This window comes from Microcaecilia unicolor, chromosome 4, assembly GCF_901765095.1.
Source record: "Microcaecilia unicolor chromosome 4, aMicUni1.1, whole genome shotgun sequence".
In the NCBI taxonomy this organism is placed as follows: domain Eukaryota; kingdom Metazoa; phylum Chordata; class Amphibia; order Gymnophiona; family Siphonopidae; genus Microcaecilia; species Microcaecilia unicolor.
The window spans coordinates 304,530,755-304,551,768 of NC_044034.1; the positions used below are offsets into that span (position 1 = coordinate 304,530,755).

The window sequence follows — 21,014 nt, forward strand, 5'->3', positions numbered from 1 at the left end:
AGTCTCGTGCCTCTACAGCAAATGGATCTGAAAGTAGCCCATTCACCCAAATTAGTGCCTTAGGATCATGGTATAAAGTCCATGTTAATAATGTGCTCCCCCAATCCATACGTCTCCAACATGCCGTACATAAATGACTGTCACCCTGCATCAAAACTAATTCACAGGGATGAAATTTCCAGGCGATAGTTTCTAGCATAGCAAGAATCTTCCGAATGTTTTTAACAGCATGTCACAGACAAAGCCTATCCGAGGATCCCCAACATGAGAGGGGAATACCTGAGCCAGACTGTTAGCAATAATTTTTGCCAGCAATTTTGTCTCATATTTTAAAAATGATATGGTCCAGTATGTATCTGGCTGCATGTGATCCTTACCTCATTTTGGCAGTACTAAATCTGCTTCATTTGTAATGTTTCTGGCATAGCTTAGGAATTAGTAATACATTTAAACATATCAGTTCACAGGTTAAATATGACATCTTTAAGGATTTTGTAAAATACCACACTTAAGCCATCCATCCTTAGAGCCCTATGGAAAAGACCAATCCACCTCATTTTCAACAGTAGGTTGGTTAAGCTTTGTCCGACTTTCCTCATCTAGGCATGGCAAAGTCATTCTAGATAGGTAAACTACTTTCTAACAGGTCCACTGGTGGATTGGAGTATAGGGAGGGGTACTAATCTTGGAAAGTTCTATGATATCCGAATCCAATTTCACAGTGATGCCCTACTTTATCACCTTTCTCTGACTCCCCCAACCACCCACTAGGGAGACCCCAATAACTGCTAGTATGATTGAGGGTTTGAGTGGTATTTTGAAATTGGAGTGGGGTTTATTTTTGACTAAACACTGGCCTTTTAAAGATAGCGAGGGTGATTTGGGGCTGCAATCATTTGTTGCTACATTTGTGTTCCCAGTTGCATTGCAAAAGTAAATTTACCACACAATTCACTAACTGTACTGCAGATTAGTGATCGTACAGTAAATTTTTGCACAGTAGCTCAACAACATGCTATTTTACCACTGGTTAGTAAATAGAGGACTTGAATATAATTTAACATTTCTGTCTGTAACAAAAATGCCCCCCCCCCCCCCAACATACAGCCTATGACAGTCCCTGAGAGTGGTGTTTTGTTTGTTTGTTTGTTTTTTAAATATCAGTCATCATGGGCTTTTTATATTGGGATATTCAGCACTAGTATCTGGAGACTGGCTGGTGCTAAATATTTGGGTTTTCAGACTGGTATCTATATAGGTAACCTGTTAAAGTTAGGGCAGCTTTTTTATGTCCTATCTTTACCTGGGCAGTTATCCAGTGAGCATACTTAATATCGCCATTAACCAAGGAATTCCCAGATCTGACAAGGCTCTGCCCCTGGACTGTGCCAACACTACCCAGAGAGCACTGAAGTGTTCTGATCAGATATTCAGCAGCATTATCTGGATAGTGCCACTGAAAATCCAGGTATGGACCTAAATCAGCGAGACATACTTACCTGGATCAGTTCTACTAAATATTGACTACATTCTTTATAACCATAGCCCTTTGTTTTCAATTTTTTATGCTTCTTATTAATTTATCCCAAAACACACAAATATGTCTTCAATAAGGAGGAGGTAATAGACTTATAACATATTGAAACCTTGCTCCCATAATATTTAAAGCATAGTTTAGAAGATACAATTAAATATAGTTGGATCCATCAAAGTCACATAGTTCAACCCTCAGGCAATCATTTAGAAATAGCACTTTGAAAATTATGCTAATTCTGATGGATCATTGACAATTGCATATTCACCCTGTTCCTAAATGGCTAAATGATTGTCTGGGGGTTGAACTATGCATTTCTGATGGATCCAACAATATTTAATTGTATCTTGTAAACTATTCTTAAATCTTATTAATTTATGGCATTTATTTTAGTATTAAAATGAGTGTAAATGTTATGTTACATTACTCTTATATACCACCTTCCTTGAACAAAAGCCCAACTTAAGGGTCCGTTTGGGAATTAGTAAGAACTAGGGCTGAAAGTTAATTGCAGTTAACTCTCAGGCTTATTTTCGAAAGTGATCGCCGGCCATTTCCCGACATAAATCGGGAGATGGCCAGCGATCTCTCAAAAGCGGCGTTTTTGACAGCATCGCCGGCGAAAGTTCAAGAGGGCGTGTCGGCGGCTTAGCAAAGGCGGGACATAGGCGGGCATGGGTGTGGCTACCAGATGGCCGGCTTTTGCGGATAATGGAAAAAAACGGCGTTAATCAGTATTTTGCCGGGTTTACTTGGTCCTTTTATTTTCATGACCAAGCCTCAAAAATGTGTCCCCAACTGACCAGATGACCACTGGAGGGAATGGGGGATGACCTCCCCGTAGTCCCCCAGTGGTCACCAACCCCCTCCCACACTAAAAACATAAAAATAAAAAACTTTTTTGCCAGCCTGTATGCCAGCCTCAAATGTCATACCCAGCTCCCTAACAGCAGTATGCAAGTCCCTGGAGCAGTTTTTAATGGGTGCAGTGCACTTCAGGCAGGCAGACCCAGGCCTATCCCCCCTACCTGTTACACTTGTGGTGCTAAGTGTTGAGCCCTCCATACCCCCCAAAACCCACTGTACCCATATGTAGGTGCCCCCCTTCACCCATAAGGGCTATGGTAATGGTGTAGAGTTGTGGGGAGTGGGTTTGTGGGGGATTTGGGGGGCTCAGCACCCAAGGGAAGGGAGCTATGCACCTGGGAGGTTTTTTTTTGTATTTTTTAAAGTTTTTAGAAGTGCCCCCTAGGGTGCCCGGTTGGTGTCCTGGCATGTCAGGGGGACCAGTGCACTACAAATGCTGGCTCCTCCCACGACCAAATGCCTTGGATTTCGCTGGGTTTGAGATGGCTGGCATTTTTTTCCATTATCGCTGAGAAACAAAACGGGCCATCTCAAACCCGGCGAACTCTGGCATTTGGCTGGGCTAAACTGTATTATCGAAAGAAAAGATGGCCGGCCATCTTTTTCGATAATGCAGTTCCGGCCAGCTGTAGTGCCGCCGCCAAAATAGATCGCCGGTGAACTGTTTGGCCGGCGACGTTCGATTATGCCCCTCCATGTGATTGATGCATTAATTATTAATCACAATTTTAAAAATTAATCACTATTAAAATAAGGCTGCAGCATCTCTCATGTCCTCCAAAATCTTCTGCTGTACTCCACTCCCAACCCCTGTCCTCGGCACAATCTGGCATTCCCCCCCCCCCCCCCCATGATTCAACATCACCCCTTCCTCATGCTGGTCTACTTTAAACGTGGTCTTCTGTTGGTCTGTGGCAGCAGCAGCATATACTGCCTTGCACCTGGTCCAAAGCTTTCCCTCTGACCTGTTCTGGGCATGCAGAAACAGGAAGTGATGTCACAGAAAGCGGGAAGGACCAGAGGGAAAGCTTCGGAGAAGGCCGCAGGCAGTGTATGTGCCACACTGTCGCTGCTGGGGATCAATAGAAGACCACCCTTAAGATACATCATTGGGGGGAGAGACTGAGAGGGGATGAAGGTTACTGAGCTGCAGATCCACACACAGAACTGAAGGAACCACCAGTTAGCTCCAGCAGCCAGGAGAAGAGCTTGGTGCTGTTCACCACCAAATTTGTTTTGCTGCTGATAGGGATGGAGAGGAGGGAGAGAGTGGTGCTAGACAATGGGAGGCAGGAAGGGAGGGAAGAGAAAGAGAGATAATGGACCTGAGGGAAGAGAAAGGGAGAAAGTTGGACATGGAGTGGGGGAGAGGAAGATTATTAGGCCCAGATGCATCAACCAAACGTAAAAAAAGCAAAATTGTTAAAGCCATTACCGAATTTAAAAAAAACGACCAATGCTCCAAAAAAACAAGTCGCACAAGTTTGGTGCGGTATTGTAAAGAACGATGCACTAATTCCCATCGGTAATCGGCTCGTAAAGCATGCGCAGAGCAGCCAAGCGTTATGCAGGCTGCTCTGCGCATGCCAGAAACGTAAAAGAAAAAAAAAGAAAACACAAACACGTGGCTCCCCACTTTCCCCTGCATGTCTCCACAAACATTAAAGGATCGGGAGGGGGCAAAGGCACTCATCAGCAGCGTCCTGTATGGACGGCCTTGCCTTGCCCCCCCCCCCCCCCCCCCGAAGTCCCCACTGCTCCGATTGTGAAATAAAAGCTGTTAAAAATGAAACCTTTGCAGTTGCTGGGCTCCCCCTCCCTTCCTGTCTCTCTCTTCTTCAGTCGGCAATGCTCCACCTCCTGCCCTCCTCCACCTCCGTGCCCCGCCCCACCCAAGTTCGTCCCCGTCGCTCCCCCCTCCACCGGACACCCCCTCCACCATAATGGCCGGTGCAGCGCCTCTCACCTATGTTTGAAGGCGCTGCACGGGATGGATCAGCTGTTCTTGATCTCTTCTGTCTCCTCCGATGTCTCCTTCTTCTTCCTGTGCCCGCCCTCCTCTGACGTCGTAGATAACTGATGTCAGAGGAGGGGCGGGCACAGGAAGAAGAAGGAGACATCGGAGGAGACAGAAGAGATCAAGAACAGCTGATCCATCCCGTGCAGCGCCTTCAAACATAGGTGAGAGGCGCTGCACCGGCCATTATGGTGGAGGGGGGGTCCGGTGGAGGGGGGAGCGACGGGGACGAACTCGGGTGGGGCGGGGCACGGAGGTGGAGGAGGGCAGGAGGTGGAGCATTGCCGACTGAAGAAGAGAGAGACAGGAAGGGAGGGGGAGCTCAGCAACTGCAAAGATTTCATTTTTAACAGCTTTTATTTCACAAACGGAGCAGCGGGGACTTCGGGGGGGGGGGGGGGAGCAAGGCAAGGCCGTCCATACAGGACGCTGCTGAGGAGTGCCTTTGCCCCCTCCCGATCCTTTTTTAATTTAGTTTCGTTTTTTATTTTAGGCACAGGGAAGCAGGGAGCCACTTTTCTTTTTAAACATGCCAGCAATTTGGTTTTTCATCGTGCAGGGGGCAGCGGGGAGATGACAGCTCAGGCTTTAACGACAGGTCTGAGCTGATGTTAAATTTCTGGCGGTAAGTGAATCGTTGCTATCGTCGGTATGGTTAGTGCATTCCAAATTGTCTACATTTCAATGGTAGTTTCTCATTTGCATTCCAGTTTCGTTAGCTGTTAGCTTCCTTGGAAAATGGCCTTTGATGCATGCTACGTTTGAAAATTTCTTCATTAAGGGTCATTAAAAGGGTCGTTCAGGTTTAGTGCATCTGGGCCTTAGTTCTTTAGGGGAGGGAAGGGGGTTGGTATTTTAGTTTTTTAGGGAAGGGAAGGGGGGGATGGTATTTGATATACCAGCTTTCTGTGGTTACAATCAAAGCGGTTTACATATCATATACATGTACTTATTTTGTACCTGGAGCAATGAAGGATTAAGCAACTTGCCCAGAGTTACAAGGAGCTGCAGTGGAAAATAAATCCCTTTAGTTGTGCAATTAATCACAATTTTAAAAATTTTAATTGCGTGATTAATCGCGATTCAAAATTCTAAGTGGCATGCAGCCATTGTAAGAACCATAAAGATACAGCTTAAAATGTTTTATAATTTCTGAATAAGATTTAAAAAATAAATATTGGGAGTGGATACCTGCTACCAAGAGATTTAAAATGTAGTCTATTATTTAAAACAGCATTTTAAATTTAGCTTCACTGTTTAACAGATGACAAAAGAAACATATAAATGTAAGTTGTATTGATAGGAGATGAAAGTTTATCTGATAATGGCTCACTGTGTTATGACTTGTTAATTATTGCCAGATGACCAGTTAACAATGTGTTAATAAGGCATACTATACTTTCTTACAATAAAGGTTTGTATCAAGAGGCAATGTGTCAATATGTCAGTACTGAATTTTGATTGCAATGAAGAGCTAAAGTGCAGTGGAAGAGGGGTAAGTGACTTTAGAGCACATAATTGGAAGGTCTTATGAGTTTCAGTGATTGCCTTAAGTAGAGGAGTGTGGTAGCCGTGTTAGTCCACTCTTAAGGTTATCAATAGAAATCAAACAAAATAAAACATGGAAAAGAAAATAAGATGATACCTTTTTTATTGGACATAACTTAATACATTTCTTGATTCGCTTTCGAAGGTTGCCCTTCTTCGTCAGATCGGAAATAGCACATTTGCTTATTTCCGATCTGACGAAGAAGGGCAACCTTCGAAAGCGAATCAAGAAATGTATTAAGTTATGTCCAATAAAAAAGGTATCATCTTATTTTCTTTTCCATGTTTTATTTTGTTTGATTTCTAGTGATTGCCTTAAAATGAAAAATTTAACTACAGTATGTTCCATGTTCTATGAGGCTGCTCACAGGTGATACTAAATAGTGACACTGTATTAAGATATTACGGGGATGTGGGATATTATAGGTTGAGGATTTCCCAGTTAGAAGATTTGGGAAGGTGTTCCTTACAATTCAGGAGGAAGTTAATCCCCTGGGCTCCTCACATCAGTTAGAGTCAGGTTTCCATGGTGGTAAGTAAAGACAACAGTAAGTAAAGGCTGATAAGGCAACTGAGGCCATTCTTGCAGAAGGACGATCTCAGGGTTGTGACTCGGGAGCTCATCCTTAGCTATCTAGACTACTGTAAACCAGCTATATTGATGGCCCCAAGTACTTGCTTTAGGGGCTACAGGTTATCCAGGACATGACAGCAAAAATTATCCTGGGCAGAAAGCCCTGAGACAGGGTCTCTCCACTCTTGATAGCTGTCAGTCAGCCAGAGATTAAATTCCAAATTCTTCATCTGATTTTGCTAACAGAGCAGAGTAGCAGGCACACTCCATCCCCTAATAAAAAGTCTAAGAAGGAAGGTATGGCGGCTACAGAATCCAATGAATCCTCATTTGAGGGACTTCCAGAATCAGTTATGGAAAGTTTTGTAACTGAGAAGTTTGAAAATCTAATTATAATTGTGCTAAGTGGTGAAGAGGTATGAAGTGATACTACCTCTGGCTTCTCATCTTCTGCTCTCACCCCCACATCAGCACCAGCAGGCCCCAAGGAGTCAGTGAGGAAATCCCTTAAAAGATCAGGTTTGTGAAGGCATCTTGAGGTGCTCAAGGATGCATGTAATAAAGACTGCATGTACTGTTGAAAAACCATTAGTAGAGGAAAATTAAAAGCTCATCTTTTGAACAATGGCATATTGCAACATTTGCAAAAACAACACCCTTTCAAGCTAAGTTCAAGACATGGTGCTATACTAGGCTTAGGATTCCATTCTGCATTGCAAGAAACCTACAGAAAAGAGGACATTGTTTCCTAACTGAGCTCCAACCTCTTCTCTTAGTGAAATGGCAGGCAAGCCACTCCAGTGCCCATGTTATCAAGTCATCATAGAGAAGATGGTGTTCTGTTTGGCATCACTATCCCAGAGCAAGTAGCAGGCAGCATTGAAGATGGTGACACCATGCTTCATGGAAATGGTTTCCTTTTATAACCAGCCCTGCAAGAACATTGTGTTCAAGAGACTGCTACATCTCGTAGCCCCCAATTACCAAGTGCTCTCCAGGACAACTTTTAGTAGTTGAGGGATTCTTAACTACTGGTGCCATGCCTGGATACAGAGACAGTTGGCCGATGCAGAGGGTAGTATCGTATTTCACCAGGAACATCTGGAAGTAGAACATTACAGTTTAAAGTTTACAGTTTATTTAGAATTTGATAATTAGGAATGACCGACACAGTGGTTTACAAGGTTTTGAAGGGGTATATAGAACACTGCCCCTCACCCATAAGAATAGTCCCTCAGGTAGTTTGAACCACCTTCAAACCCCTGGTCCCGCCCAGAGAGGACAGGAACCAGGAAATATAAAAGGCAGGGCCAGAGTAGGGTTACGAGGGCCCAGGGGTGGAAAAAGTGATCTCCAGCATATGCCTTCACTATCTACATCCAGCTACTATGACCTGTCTGAGGTAAGCCAATCTTTTCATTTGGACACTTGTAAACCCAGTTCTGAGGCCTGGCTGGCCCAGAGAGAGAGAAATTTTACAAACTGTGTTTGGGGCATGGCAATCATAAGCCATGGACTGTATTTAGGCCTAGTCAGCCAGAAGCCCATGTCAAGACTTTTCCCTCTGAATTAAAGAGATTTTGCCATTTTGTTCCTCACCCTGTGAAGTAGCTGGCCTCAGGTTTAGTGAATAAAGTATTTACCTTATTTCTACAACCTTGACACAAACAGGCTTATTTTCGAAAGAGAAGGGTGCCCTTCTTTCAACACAAATCGCAAGATGGGCATCCTTCTCACAGGGTCGCCCAAATTGGGATAATCGAAAGCCAATTTTGGGCGTCCTCAACTGCTTTCCATCGCAGGGACGACCAAAGTTCAAGGGGGTGTGTCGGAGACGTACCAAAGGTGGGACAGGGGTATGCCTAACACATGGGCGTCCTCGACCGATAATGGAAAAAAGAAGGGCGTCCCTGACGAACACTTGGATGACTTTACCTGGTCCTTTTTTCTTACGACCAAGCTACAAAATGTGCCCTAAATGACCAGATGACCACCGGAGGGAATGGGGGATGACCTCCCCTTACTTCCCTAGTGGTCACTAACCCCCTCCCACCCTCAAAAAAATTTTTTTAAAATATTTTATCCAGCCTCTATGCCAGCCTCAAATATCATGCCCAGCTCCATGACAGCAGTATGCAGGTCCCTGGAGCAGTTTTAGTGGGTGCAGTGCACTTCAGGCAGGCAGACCCAGGCCCATCCCCCCTAACTGTTACACTTGTGGTGGTAAATGTGAGCCCTTCAAAACCCACCAGAAACCCACTGTACCCACATGTAAGTGCCCCCCTTCATCCCTTAGGGCTATGGTAGTGGTGTACAGTTGTGGAGAGTGGGTTTTGGGGGGCTCTGCACACAAGGTAAGGGAGCTATGCACCTGGGAGCAAGTTCTGAAGTCCACTGCAGTGCTCCCTAGGGTGCCCAGTTGGTGTCTTGGCATGTCAGGGGGACCAGTGCACTAGGAATTCTGGCTCCTCCCACGATCAAATGGCTTGGATTTGGTCATTTCTGACATGGGCTTCCTCGGTTTCCATTATCGCCAAAAATCGGGGACGACCATCTCTAAGGTCGACCTAAATTTTGCGATTTGGGCGTCCGTGACCATATTATCGAAACGAAAGATGGACGCCCATCTTGTTTTGATAATACGGGTTTCCCCGCCCCTTCGCGGGACGTCCTGCGAGCACTTTCTCAGGAAAACGTGGGCACCCCTTTCGATTATGCCCCTCAAAGTATCACAAAGGCATACAATAACTAAAATAGATACATGGGAAAAGAAACTTACAATTATTCCTATTACGAATGAAAGCACATGGATTAACCATTGGATCCAGACCATAACTCAGTGTATCTGCCATACATCACTGTCTTGCCGTCGGGATCTAGATTAAAAGCTTCTTGAAATAAAATTTTCAATTTACTCTTCAGAGAGTTCTGCTCATAAGTAATTAGGTAGATGGGACCATAATGTTGAACCGGAAACACTAAAAATATTCATGAATAGATTGTAAATGGATACGTTTAAAGGAAAGAACAACCAATAAGGGAGGAAGTGACGTCACTGTCCGGGATGGAAGCATAGTCGAGAGGCTCCACAGGGGCTATTGAAAATTAAAGCAATTCCAGAGATATTGCTAACCCTGTCGAGGTTGGAACTGTTGGGGGAGAGGTCCCAGAGTCATGCCACCAGAAAGGAGCTTGGAAAGGTTTTGATATTCAGCTGAACAGAGCGAAAAACAGAAGTCGGAGCCAGGGTCAAATGTAAAAAAGATGGCGTTGATTCCCTCTGACTCAGAGGAGAAACACTGCAACGAAGGCTCAGAGAGCACTGGAGAGATAACTAAGTCAGATGTGGTGGGCTGGTTCCAGGATTTGAAAGCCGACCTGGCGGGGGTACGCAAGGATATACAAAATACATTGAAAGATATTAAAGCTGAAATCAGAGAATTGAGCACCCGAATAAGTGAGGTGGAGGATGGGATCAGGACTCAAAACAATATAGGAATGCTTCACAAAACCGTGACTACAGATACTATGGAAATACTTCAGCTGAAAGAACAGTTGGAAAATCTGGAAAACAGGTCTCGACAATGTAATTTGAGATTTAAAGGAATTCCGGAAATGGATATTTTCAGTAACTGTGAGGCAGTAATCAAAGAGTTTTGCTCGTATTTGTTAAATCCAGCTGGTGAGGAACAACAGGTGGAGCTCCAGATTCAGAGAGGGTATCGGGCTATGGGCCCCCAACGGGATTCCACCCTGAGGGATATTGTGGTATGTTTTGCAGACTTTCCCACCAAGGAGCGGATCCTAGCTAAAGCAAGGCAACAGAAGGAAATTCACTGGAAAAATTGTAAGATTGGGGTGTACCAGGACTTGGCATTGTCTACTCTTCAGAAACGCAGATCTTTTCGAGAGGTCACAGAGTTCATGAGGTCCAAGGGGATTCGATATAGGTGGCTATTTCTGTTTGCAGTGTGGCTTACTGTGGAGGGCAAATCGCTTAAAGTGAAGACCCCGGATGAAGCATGGACAACACTGAGGTCCCTAGGGTGTATTGGGATTCCTTAACAGACAAAGCAAATGGTGTCATCTATGACACCCAGAGTGGATTCGGCATGGCAGCAAGTTGTGGATCGAGGGAAGAAATCATACAAACATGTCTCTTGAGGAGTGTCCAGTATCAAGGATTACTTGGCGGTCTTATTGAACATTGAGGACACTGTGTAGACAAGATGATATCAGAGGGTTGATGCTCTTCGCTCCCCTCCTCCCTTTTTCTTCCCTTTTTTTTGTGCCTTTGCATGTGAATCTGTTGTGGATTGGGGAGAAGGAGGTGGGGGACTATGGGGTGATTTTTGGAGGACAGAAAATGTTTTGATGTTATGGGGAAGAGTTGAGGGGATGTTAAACATTTTGGGACATTATTGGAAATCCATATAAGGATTGGGTAAGGGGGATGGGCCGTTTAGATGAATGCATGGATGGTGAGGAGGGGTGTGTGTGTGGAGAGGGAGTAAAGGAATGATGTATGCAGGGGGAAGTCTCGGGAATTGGGCTAGGGAGGTTCAAGCCTCCGGGAGAGTGAGTTTATGCCTCTGGGGATGACTGATCTGACAGGGAAGAGATCAGCAGACCTATACGTGCATTCACTCTGCTACTTCCCAATACCTCTCCACTCTTGTCTCTCCCTACGCGCTGTCCCCTTCTCCTCTACTGCTAATTCCAGACTCCGTTCCTTTTATCTCGCTGCACCTCACACCTGGAATAAACTTCCCAAGCCTGTCTAGCTCCGTCGTTGGTCGTTTTCAAGTCCAGGCTAAAAGCCCACTTCTTTGACACTGCTTTTGACTCCAAACCTCTACTCACTTGCCCTGTACCCCACCTCTTTAATTCCCTTACCTCTTAGTTGTTCTGTCTGTTTACCTGTCTTACTTAGATTGTGAGCTCTTTGAGCAGGGACTGTCTTTTCGTGTTTGATGTACAGCACTGCGTATGCCTTGTGGCGCTATAGAAGTGATAAGTAGTAGTAGTTTGGGAGGGGAAGGGAAGGGGTGGATAGGGGTGGAGTCTGCGGCAGGGGGCAGAGGAGGGGACACGATCAGCAAAAAGGGGCTAATAAGGGGACTACTTCTGGGAGCAATATAGGGCGGATGTGAGGGGCAGGGCGGGAAGGGGGAGTCACTAATGGTGGGGACTTGGAATGTAAATGGGCTTAATAATCAGGGGAAACGTAGTTTGGTTTTTAAGGAGCTGAACAGATTGTAGTGAGATGTGACATTCTTGCAAGAAACACATTTGAGATTGCGAGATGCCCATATGTTACATCGTAGGCCTTTTTGGGAAGTGGTGGTTCATCAGGGAATAGGAGGTAAACAGACTGGGGGAGTTGCTATCCTAATTAGGCAAAGTTGTGGGTTCATTATACAGCAGGAGTTTCGGGACAAGTGGAAGATGTGTAGCCCTGCGAGGAGCATTCCAGGGCAAGGAACTTACATTGATTAATCTATATTCCCCGAATGTGGGTCAGAGGAATTTTTTCAAACCCTGCTAGGGGAGATTCAGAGATTCGTCAGGGGACAGGTGGTGGTGGGTGGTGATTTTAATGTTGCCCCTGATGCACACCTAGATAATTCCACTGGTGGTGGGCAGTATAGTGGTCCCAATCGCAAAGCACTATTGCATTTCTTATGGGCTGTAGAGGTGGTAGATTGCTGGAGATTGCTACATGGAGTGCAACGTAATTATACTTTTTACTCACATGCTGCCCAAACCTATACTCGAATAGATGGGTTATGGTGGAGAAAGCTAATATTGGGAACATACAAATCTCGGATCATGCTCTAATGTGGATTAAACTTAGCGGAATGGGCCATATTACGCGGCGGGTATATTGGAGAATTAATGAATCACTACTGGGGAAGGAGAGGGTGCGGGAAGGAATTAAACTTAATATTGTAAGGATTATGGAGAAGAAGAAAGGCTAGGGATGAAGCCCAGCTCCAAAGGGCCGAAAGAAGCTCCTTTGAGGGCGCCAGGGGGGGAGAAAGAGGAACCTAGGAGGAGAAAACTACAACTCCCAGAAAGCCCCGGGAGAGCTAGGATAAGGAGGCGGAATAGGCTGCTCCCCCATGAAGCTCCAGTAGAGGGCCAACAGGGAAAAGAAAAGGTTGAGTCACCTCCCTGGTGGAAGAGGTGGTGGCACAAATGGGCGGGGAAAGAAAAATACCCAGGCCCATTTAAGGAGAGGGAAGTGATTCAACAAGAGGAAGGGGAAGGAGGAGAGAAAATGGACTGGGCTCCAGAGATAGAGGAGCCAGAGGGGATGGAAGTAGGAGAACCGGAACCCATCTCAGAGGAACCCATGGAACTCTTGGCTCTCAGCAGACCAGAGCAGGAGGTATAGTGGGGCTGCCCGGGTCAAGCGGGAGGAGGTCAGAAAGTAGAAGGCTGACCAAGAGGGTGGGACCTGAGGCTTTGAGCCCGCACAAAGCTGAACTGTGTTTAAAAGCTGGGCTAATTGAACTTTGCTAGGAGAAGCCAAGCAGTGCTGGACTATGGTTAAAAGCTTGGCTAATTGACCTTTGCTAGGAGAAGCCCAGCCCTATTGGACTGTGTTTAAAAGCTGGGCTAATTGAACTTTGCTGGTAGAAGCCAAGCAGAGCTGGACTGTGTTTACAAGCTTGGCTAATTGAACGTGGCTCTGAGAAGCCAAGTACTGCTAGACTGTGTTTAAAAGCTTGGCTAATTGAACTTTGCTAGGAGAAGCCAAGCAGAGCTGGACTGTGTTTAAAAGCTTGGCTAATTGAACGTGGCTCTGAGAAGCCAAGTACTGCTGGACTGTGTTTCAAAGCTGGGCTAATTGGCTAGGAGAAGCCAAGCAGTGCTGGACTGGGTGTAAAAGCTGGGATAATTGAACTTTGCTCTGAGAAGCCAAGCACTGCTGGACTGTGGTTAAAGGCTTGGCTGATTGAACTTTGCTGGGAGAAGCCAAGCAGTGCTGTACTGGGTTTAAAAGCTTGGCTAATTGAACTTTTCTAGGAGAAGCCGAGCTGGAAAGGACTGGTCTTAACACAGCCTGACTTTATTGAGCAGGGCGGAAACAGACCCGCTTGGCGGGGCCAAGAGGCTCGAGCGTTCCGCCCGGACTGATACGAAGATTATTACAATATACAGGAATTTTGTCAATTTAATGACAATAGAGAAGTAACTGATGGTGTACTATGGGACGCTCTGAAGGCAGTGTTGAGGGGGGCCCTAATTAAGTGGGGGGCACGAAAGAAAAGGGAAAGAGGGCAATAGTCATTTAGCTTGTGCACACGATTATTGTGCTTAGAAAACCAACATAAGCGGAACCCTACATCGCAGAACTGGAAGGATCTTAAAAAAGTGAGAGGGGAATTAGCGCAACTGCAGATGGTGGAAGTAGATTTTATAAGAACTAAGCTTAAGCAACAATATTTTGAATTTGCCAATAAATCAAGTGCTATGCTGGCTCGCTATTTACGGGCTCGCAGAGTGAGGTCTCTTATTCAAAGGATGAGGGACAGTAGGGGCAGCTGGCAATATGCTGACTCTGAAATAGCAAAATGCTTTCTGAAATATTTTCTGGATTTATATAGTGCCCCCGATGGAGAGTTGGCTGCGGCAATAGTTCAATATTTGGATTGCATTCTGTTAAAAAGCCTTAAAGATTCAGAAAGTGCACAGCTGGGGGAGCCCATTAGACTAGGAAAGGTGCAGGGGGTGATAAAGAGGCTCCCAAATGGTAAGGCTCCTGGGCTAGACGGATACACGGTAAGGTTTTATAAGTGCTTTATGGGGGAGCTGGGGGACCTGTTGGTAAGGGTGGGTAATGGAGTTCTGGCTGGTAATGGGTTACCAATGTCTGAGGCTGGCGTGACGGTCCTGCCTAAACCTGGGAAGGATCCCACTGTGTGTGGATCATATAGACATATCTTTTGTGAATGTGAACACAAAGATTTTGGCTAAGGTCTTAGCTAACAAACTAGTTAGGGTACTGCTGAAATTGATTCATATAGACCAATCTGGGTTTATCCCAAGGCAGCAGGTAGGAGATAACATTAGGCGTACTCTTCATTTGATTTGGGAAGCGCAGTGTTCCCTACCCGGAACAGCCTTGTTGGCCGTCAACGCAGAAAAGGCGTTCAACCGAGTTAGTTGGACGTTCTTGCGAGAGGTGATGCATCGCATGGGCCTTGAAGATAATTTTGGTACTTGGCTGGCGGCACTGTATGCGGCTTCAAAAGGTTGCCTTAACATTAATGGTGGGTACACATCTTTCTTCTCAGTTGGTAGAGGGACTAGGCAGGGATGCCCCCTATCACCCCTTTTATTTGTATGTATATTAAGCCTCTAGCAGAATTGATATGTCAGCATCCAGATATTCGGGGCATTACGGTTGGGGGGGGGTGGAACATTGCATTTCTCTTTTTGCGGATGTTGGGCTGCTTTATGTTAAAGACCCCGGACAGACATTACCCATGGTGATGGAGATTCTTCGGGAATTCGAGAAGTATGCCGGTCTCAGGGTTAATATGGATAAAAGTGAATTGTTGGGGATTTCTTTATCCCAAGTGGAGGAAGATAGATTGAGAGCAGCATTTGCTTTTAAATGGGCCTCAACTAGCATTCAGTTATTTGGGAATCCAGATCACCAAGGATTTGGGTAGAGTTTACTGTTTAAATTACGGTAAGATAGTAGATCAAATTCGGGTGGCGTTGTCCCAATGGAAGGGATTGTGGCTTTCCTGGTGGGGGCGTATGGCAGTAGTGAAGATGAATGTGTTGCCTAGGTTGTTTCCATTCCAATCATTGCCGGTAGCGGTCCCGCGATGCATACTTAATTGCAGGGATCCTTCTCACAGTTCATTTGGGGAGGCAGGCACCTCCGCCTGGCTGGAAGGGTCTTGTGGGGGGCTCCTGAACTGAGTGGGAGAGCAGTGCCTAATATTGAATGGTATTATCTGGCTGCTCAAAGTCAGCTGATCATGGATTGGGAGAGGGGGGAAAATAAGCCAGCTATTCAGGTGGAACAATCTTATTGCCCTCATCATTCATTGAACTCTTGGTTGTGGACTACTGAAGGAGTGGGATTAGTATTGGCTGGGATACAGAATCCATACGTAAGACATCTGATAGGATTGTGGGGAGAAGTACGGAAGAGATAGGGGACCGGTTGTCCTCATTTGCTTCGATACAGTGGGAGCCGAAATTTGTGGCTGGGAGGGAAAATGCTACATATATACGATGGGAACATAAAGGACTATTGTGTTTTAGGGATGTTATGCAAGGGGGATGGGTAAAGAACTTTGAAAATTTGTGCTCCATGTATGCTCTTCCTGATGGAGACTTTTTCTCCTACTTACAAATTCAACACTATGTAGGTACTTTGGGTTGGCAGCGAGAAGACCCTCAAAAAAGGGAAAGCTTGGAAAATTTATGAGTCCTGTTGCGGAGAGTGCCTATATATAGATATATTAGGGGATGAGATCCCAAACCGTTTAGCTTCCAAGGGGCTTGGAGACAGATTTAAACTGTAGATTTTCTGGCCAAGAATGGGAAACAATTTGTGGTGAGGTTCAAAAAGCTTCAGTGTGTGTGTTGGTGCAGGAAAATGCTTATAAGGTCCTTACCCGATGGTATTATACACCTGATCGGCTGAAGCGGATGTATCCTAGTACATCTGACATTTGTTGGAGGTGTCAGTCTCAAACGGGTACATTCCTACATATATGATGGTCCTGCCCCCGGATAGTCCTGTTCTGGCAGGAAGTTATGAAAGCATTAATAATTTTGTTGGGAACATCTTTAGTGTGTAGTCCCTCAGTATGCCTCTTGGGTTTACACAATGAGAGGGACTCTTGGGAAAAGGGTAAACTGATGCGTTGAGGATTGGCAGCGGCTAAGTGTCTTATAGCACTTCAATGGAAGAAAATGGATCCCCCAATTCTGGGAGATTGGAAGTGCAAGCTGGGGCAGTTGATACATGGAATGCCTTACAGCATATCGCAGGGAGGGGCTTTTATGACACAAAAGGGAGTGGGATAGATTTCAACAATGTTTAGCGTGTATCTGAAAAGGAGGGGAAGTAAAGAGGTGAGACATGAGCTCTAATGAGGTGAGAGGGGGAGGTTGTACAGGGGGGATGGGGAGGGGGAGACTGTCCTGAAGAAAACAAGGGGCATTCTCATGACGCAGTGGAGCGTGAAGTGGATGTGGGGGTGGGGGAGGGAATAATAACATAAAAGTTTGGTTGTGCATGAATAAGTTTTGAGGAACAAGGATAGCAAGTTCAAAGCTGTGTCAAATGTACAGGTGGATGTATTTCATGGTTTTGTAACTCAGATAAAATTTGTCCCAGCGACTGCAGCAGTGGGAAACTTGCGTTTATTTTGTGTATGTTGGAAGTTAAAAGTACAATAAAAAAAATTTAAAGAGAGAAAAAAAAAGAACAACCAATAATTTCGGGTTGGATGAATACAGTAGTCTAGAGGAGGTGTAAGTTATGAGATATCTAAAGAGCAAGGTGGGGATTCCAGAATGAAAGAGTTTATAAACCAAAATTAACAGTATAAACCTAATTCTGTATACCACAGGAAACCAATGTTCCTCTAGACGAAGGGTGTTACATAGTCCCACTTCTTAGCTCCTTTTATAAGCATTATTGCAATGTTCTATAAAAGTTGTAATCAGTGAAGTTCTGTGCATCAGATCCCTACCAGTAATGAACTGCAATAGTCAGTGTTTGTAATTATCATGGAATGGAAAGAATCATTTTTCACAAAGCAAAAGAGAATAGAGATTTCCTTGAATGGATCATATGTATCTTGTAAAAACATTTTTTGACAATGTAAGAGATGTGTGTCTTGAATTAAAACCCATCGTCCAAGATCACCTCCAATATTTTCATGGATGTGGCCTGGTTTAAGGGAGCATTTGCCATTGAATAGTGGAGAAGAATTTGCTGGATTCCTTTTTATTAAAAATAATGCCTTTTGTTTATTCTTGGTTTAATTTCATTTTGTGGTCAGCTAACCATTTAGTAATCTTTTCCAATTTATGGTTTAGTGAGTTTATTTGTACAACAATAAGGCTATCAAATTGGATTGGATTTATTCATTTGATATACCGCTCAATACATAAGTTTTATAGCAGTTTATAAAATGAAAAAAATAATTATAAAACAATAATTAAACAATTAACAATCAATAAATGATAGCAGATTTAACAATAAATCAGCAATAACCTAAAATAACTAACAAACTGTCAGATTTAAGAAAATTTAGTTTCAAAAAGCCAAGTTTTAAGAACTTTACGAAACCCTAGATAACTAGTCATACTGCTAATATTAGCAGGAAGAGAGTTCCATAATGAAGGCCCCAAGTAACTGAAAGCTCTCTGGTAGAGGTCAGCTTGATCTCTTGGAATAAAGGAAGTTGCAATAAACTTTGCCGTGAAGAACAAAGAAGTAATCGCTGCTGATCTCGCTGAATCAAAATTTTAGAAAGATATCCAGGAGCAGGGCCGTGCCAAGGATCTCTGGTGCCCCCCTGCAGACTATCAGTTGGTGCCCCCCCCCCCTCCCCCCTCCCCGTCTCGCTTCTTCATTAGATGTTTCTCCATTGCTACCTGTCTTTCCTTTAGACTGAAAACTACAGGCCCAGCCAGACCTGACAAAAGGGTCTACCACACCCTTCAATGTCAAGCATATACTAGAAAACTGTAAATTAGCTTACACAGGAAAGCAGTATTAAAAAATAAACACAATTCCTGCTGTTTCTTAACACTGCTCTCCAGAGAAAGCACTGCCTTTATAAAGGCTTTTCAGTGGGACTTAGCCTATTAAAAACTATTAGCATAATTAGGAATGGCCAGCCCTTGTAACTGCAGAGACCTAAGCTTTGATTATGCATGTTCCTGTCTTTGTTACAGTGGGGGGGGGGGGGGGGGTCTCTTCATCTCATTTACACAGTCTGACCTCGGACCCTGGCTCACTGGGAGCCCAGTCTCTTGGAGACTGCTATACATTGCAAAATAAGATAGCAGATGTAAATTCTCAAAGTGGACATATTCCAAACACTAAAATGAAAATAAAACGATTTTTTTCTACCTTTGTTGGCTGGTGACTTTCTTTTTCTGATCATGCTGGCCCAGTATCTGATTCTGTTGCTGGTATCTGTCCTCTTAACTCTGTTTCCAGGGCTTCCTTTCCACTGTATGTATCCCTCATTGATAAGTCTCTGACTCTAAAGTTTAGCAATTTCATTAAAGCAAAATGTATTTTCAAATATCACAAACTCTCCCTATCCAAGCAGAATGTTTTATATAAAAACAAACACACAAAAAAAGCAATCAGATTTTTACTTACCAGCTATTCTACACTATACGTCAGCTAAACTTCCTCAGCCAATTAAATGGATTCTAGCTGTAGCTATGATAATTATGTACACATCATTGCAGTCATGCCCTCCTCTCAGTGTACATGCTCAAAAAACAAAAACTTTGAACCACTTACAGATAATTACACTATTTATTTTTTATTTCTCCCCAGTCTCACTTGCACACCTGCCTCCAAACCTGTTCTCTTTAATTTTAATGTTGTTCCAGCTCACCCTGAATGAAAGTTGTTCACACACCAAGGCCATAAATAGCTGCTGGTTGTACTCTTTGAAGTGTGTCTGTCTCAGCACTGGTGGGCTACCTTCACTTCCTGATGCGGAAAGGCAGGGGAGAGAGGAGAATCACAACTTCAGGTAAAAGATTTTGCAAGTGAGTGGCGCCCTCTAGACGTCTGCGCCCCCCTGCATTGCTTACCTCGCTTACCGTGTCAGCACGGCCCTGTCCAGGAGAGTGTACAAAAAAGGTTTTGTAGACTAATCATAAGGTCTTGAAAACAAGTATGACTGGAACGGGCAGCCAGTGCAAGTCCTTTAAAATCATTGATAAGTCCTGTCCACAACTGATGTCTAACAGGAAATATGTCCAGATTTCCTGTTCAAAAATATGTGAGAAGGACATCCTTAGACTGGAGACTTCCATCCTCAACAACTGTTTTATAAACTTAAACATATAAATTAAAAATGGGGGGAAAATAAGACACAGGGTCGTCTGTTGGGCAGCAATCTTAAAAAATTGCCACACAGGCATCTTTGCAGAACAGAGGAGTAGCCTAGTGGTTAATGCAGTAGCCTGTAAACCAGGGGACACAGGTACAGATCCCACTATAACGTTTTTTATGTGATCCCTCCAGGACCTGAAAAATACTTAACTATACCTGGATGTACATCACTTCAATAGCCTTCAGGCTTGCAGGTGTCTTATATGTTTAGGTAAAGAAAGTATTTTTCTGTTCAGGAGGGAGCATCAGAAAAAAAAATAGTTACAGTAGGATTTGGACCTGTTTTCTTCCTATCAAAAGCCCTGGAGAAAATTGGATTCACTCAATTGTCTTCTTTTGTGGAGAAATCTTTGGCCCTCCATCCCAAACAATCTGGCTTCAGAACTCATTCTAGTACAGAAACACTTTTAGTGACTCTTCAAGGAAGCCAGAAGAAACAAAGATTGAGATGAAAGGCAGAAACCACCTTAGGAAGAAAAGATGGGACTGTGTGCCCCATCACCCCTTCAGGAGAAATCCGGAATATCTCGACAGGGCGAAGTCTAGAGTTCTGAAACCCTGCTTAGACAGACACCTGGATCGCTAATTAAAACTAGGCTGCCCTGGATGATAGCCATAAAACGAGGGCAATCCTGACCTGACCGGAAACAATATTTAGATATGTCCTCAGGAAAACGCTGAGTCTTTTGTTACCGAGATCTTTCACCAACTTCACTAAATCCTCACCAAACAACAGCTTGTCCTTAAAAGGGAGCTTAAGCAGCCGCTGTTTGAAGCTGCATCTGCCGCCCAGTGGTGCAACCACAGCAAACGACAGGCTGTGACCACCAAAGACATCTGCTTGTCGACGCCCAAATCAAGTCATACAAGGAATCTGCCAAAAATGCCAGCCCTGTCTTTACATCTGGCAATTCAGGAGGAGGTTAACTGTTGGACTTCAGGAAGGAATCTGAAATCTGTTGCACCCAGCTAAGGCACACCCTAGCAGCATACGAGCTGCTGCAGAGAGAGAGAGAGAGAGAGAGAGAGAGAGAGAGAACTTCTAAATTGTCAGAGGAAGGCTGTGCTGAATCCACCAGTTGAGGCTGAGTTTAGCTTGGAGAGTCCAAGAGAGATGGAGACCAACCACTGAGAAGAAACCCCTGAAGTGGTCTAGTGTGGAATCTGGTCCATGGAAGAATGTCAAAGATAGAGGCCATTGCACCCAGAACTTGAACATACTCCCAGACCCCAGGATCTGGTAGGAAAGTAGAGCCTGACTTGGGTTTGAATCTTTTGCTGATGAGCAACAGGAAGAAATGTCTTTCCTAAGCCTATGTCGAATATCACTCCCAGATAC

At 44.5% G+C, this 21,014-nt stretch overlaps 1 protein-coding gene across 1 annotated transcript in view; it reads left to right on the forward strand.

The window, feature by feature from the left end:
* Positions 1–21,014, forward strand: part of LOC115469711 (disintegrin and metalloproteinase domain-containing protein 9-like) — a 538,235-nt gene that overhangs the window by 436,135 nt on the left and 81,086 nt on the right. Inside the window, exon 13 of the mRNA XM_030202498.1 lies at positions 5,833–5,913. Within this exon, the coding sequence (XP_030058358.1) occupies positions 5,833–5,913 (81 nt within the window). The remainder of the gene's footprint in view (positions 1–5,832; positions 5,914–21,014) is intronic.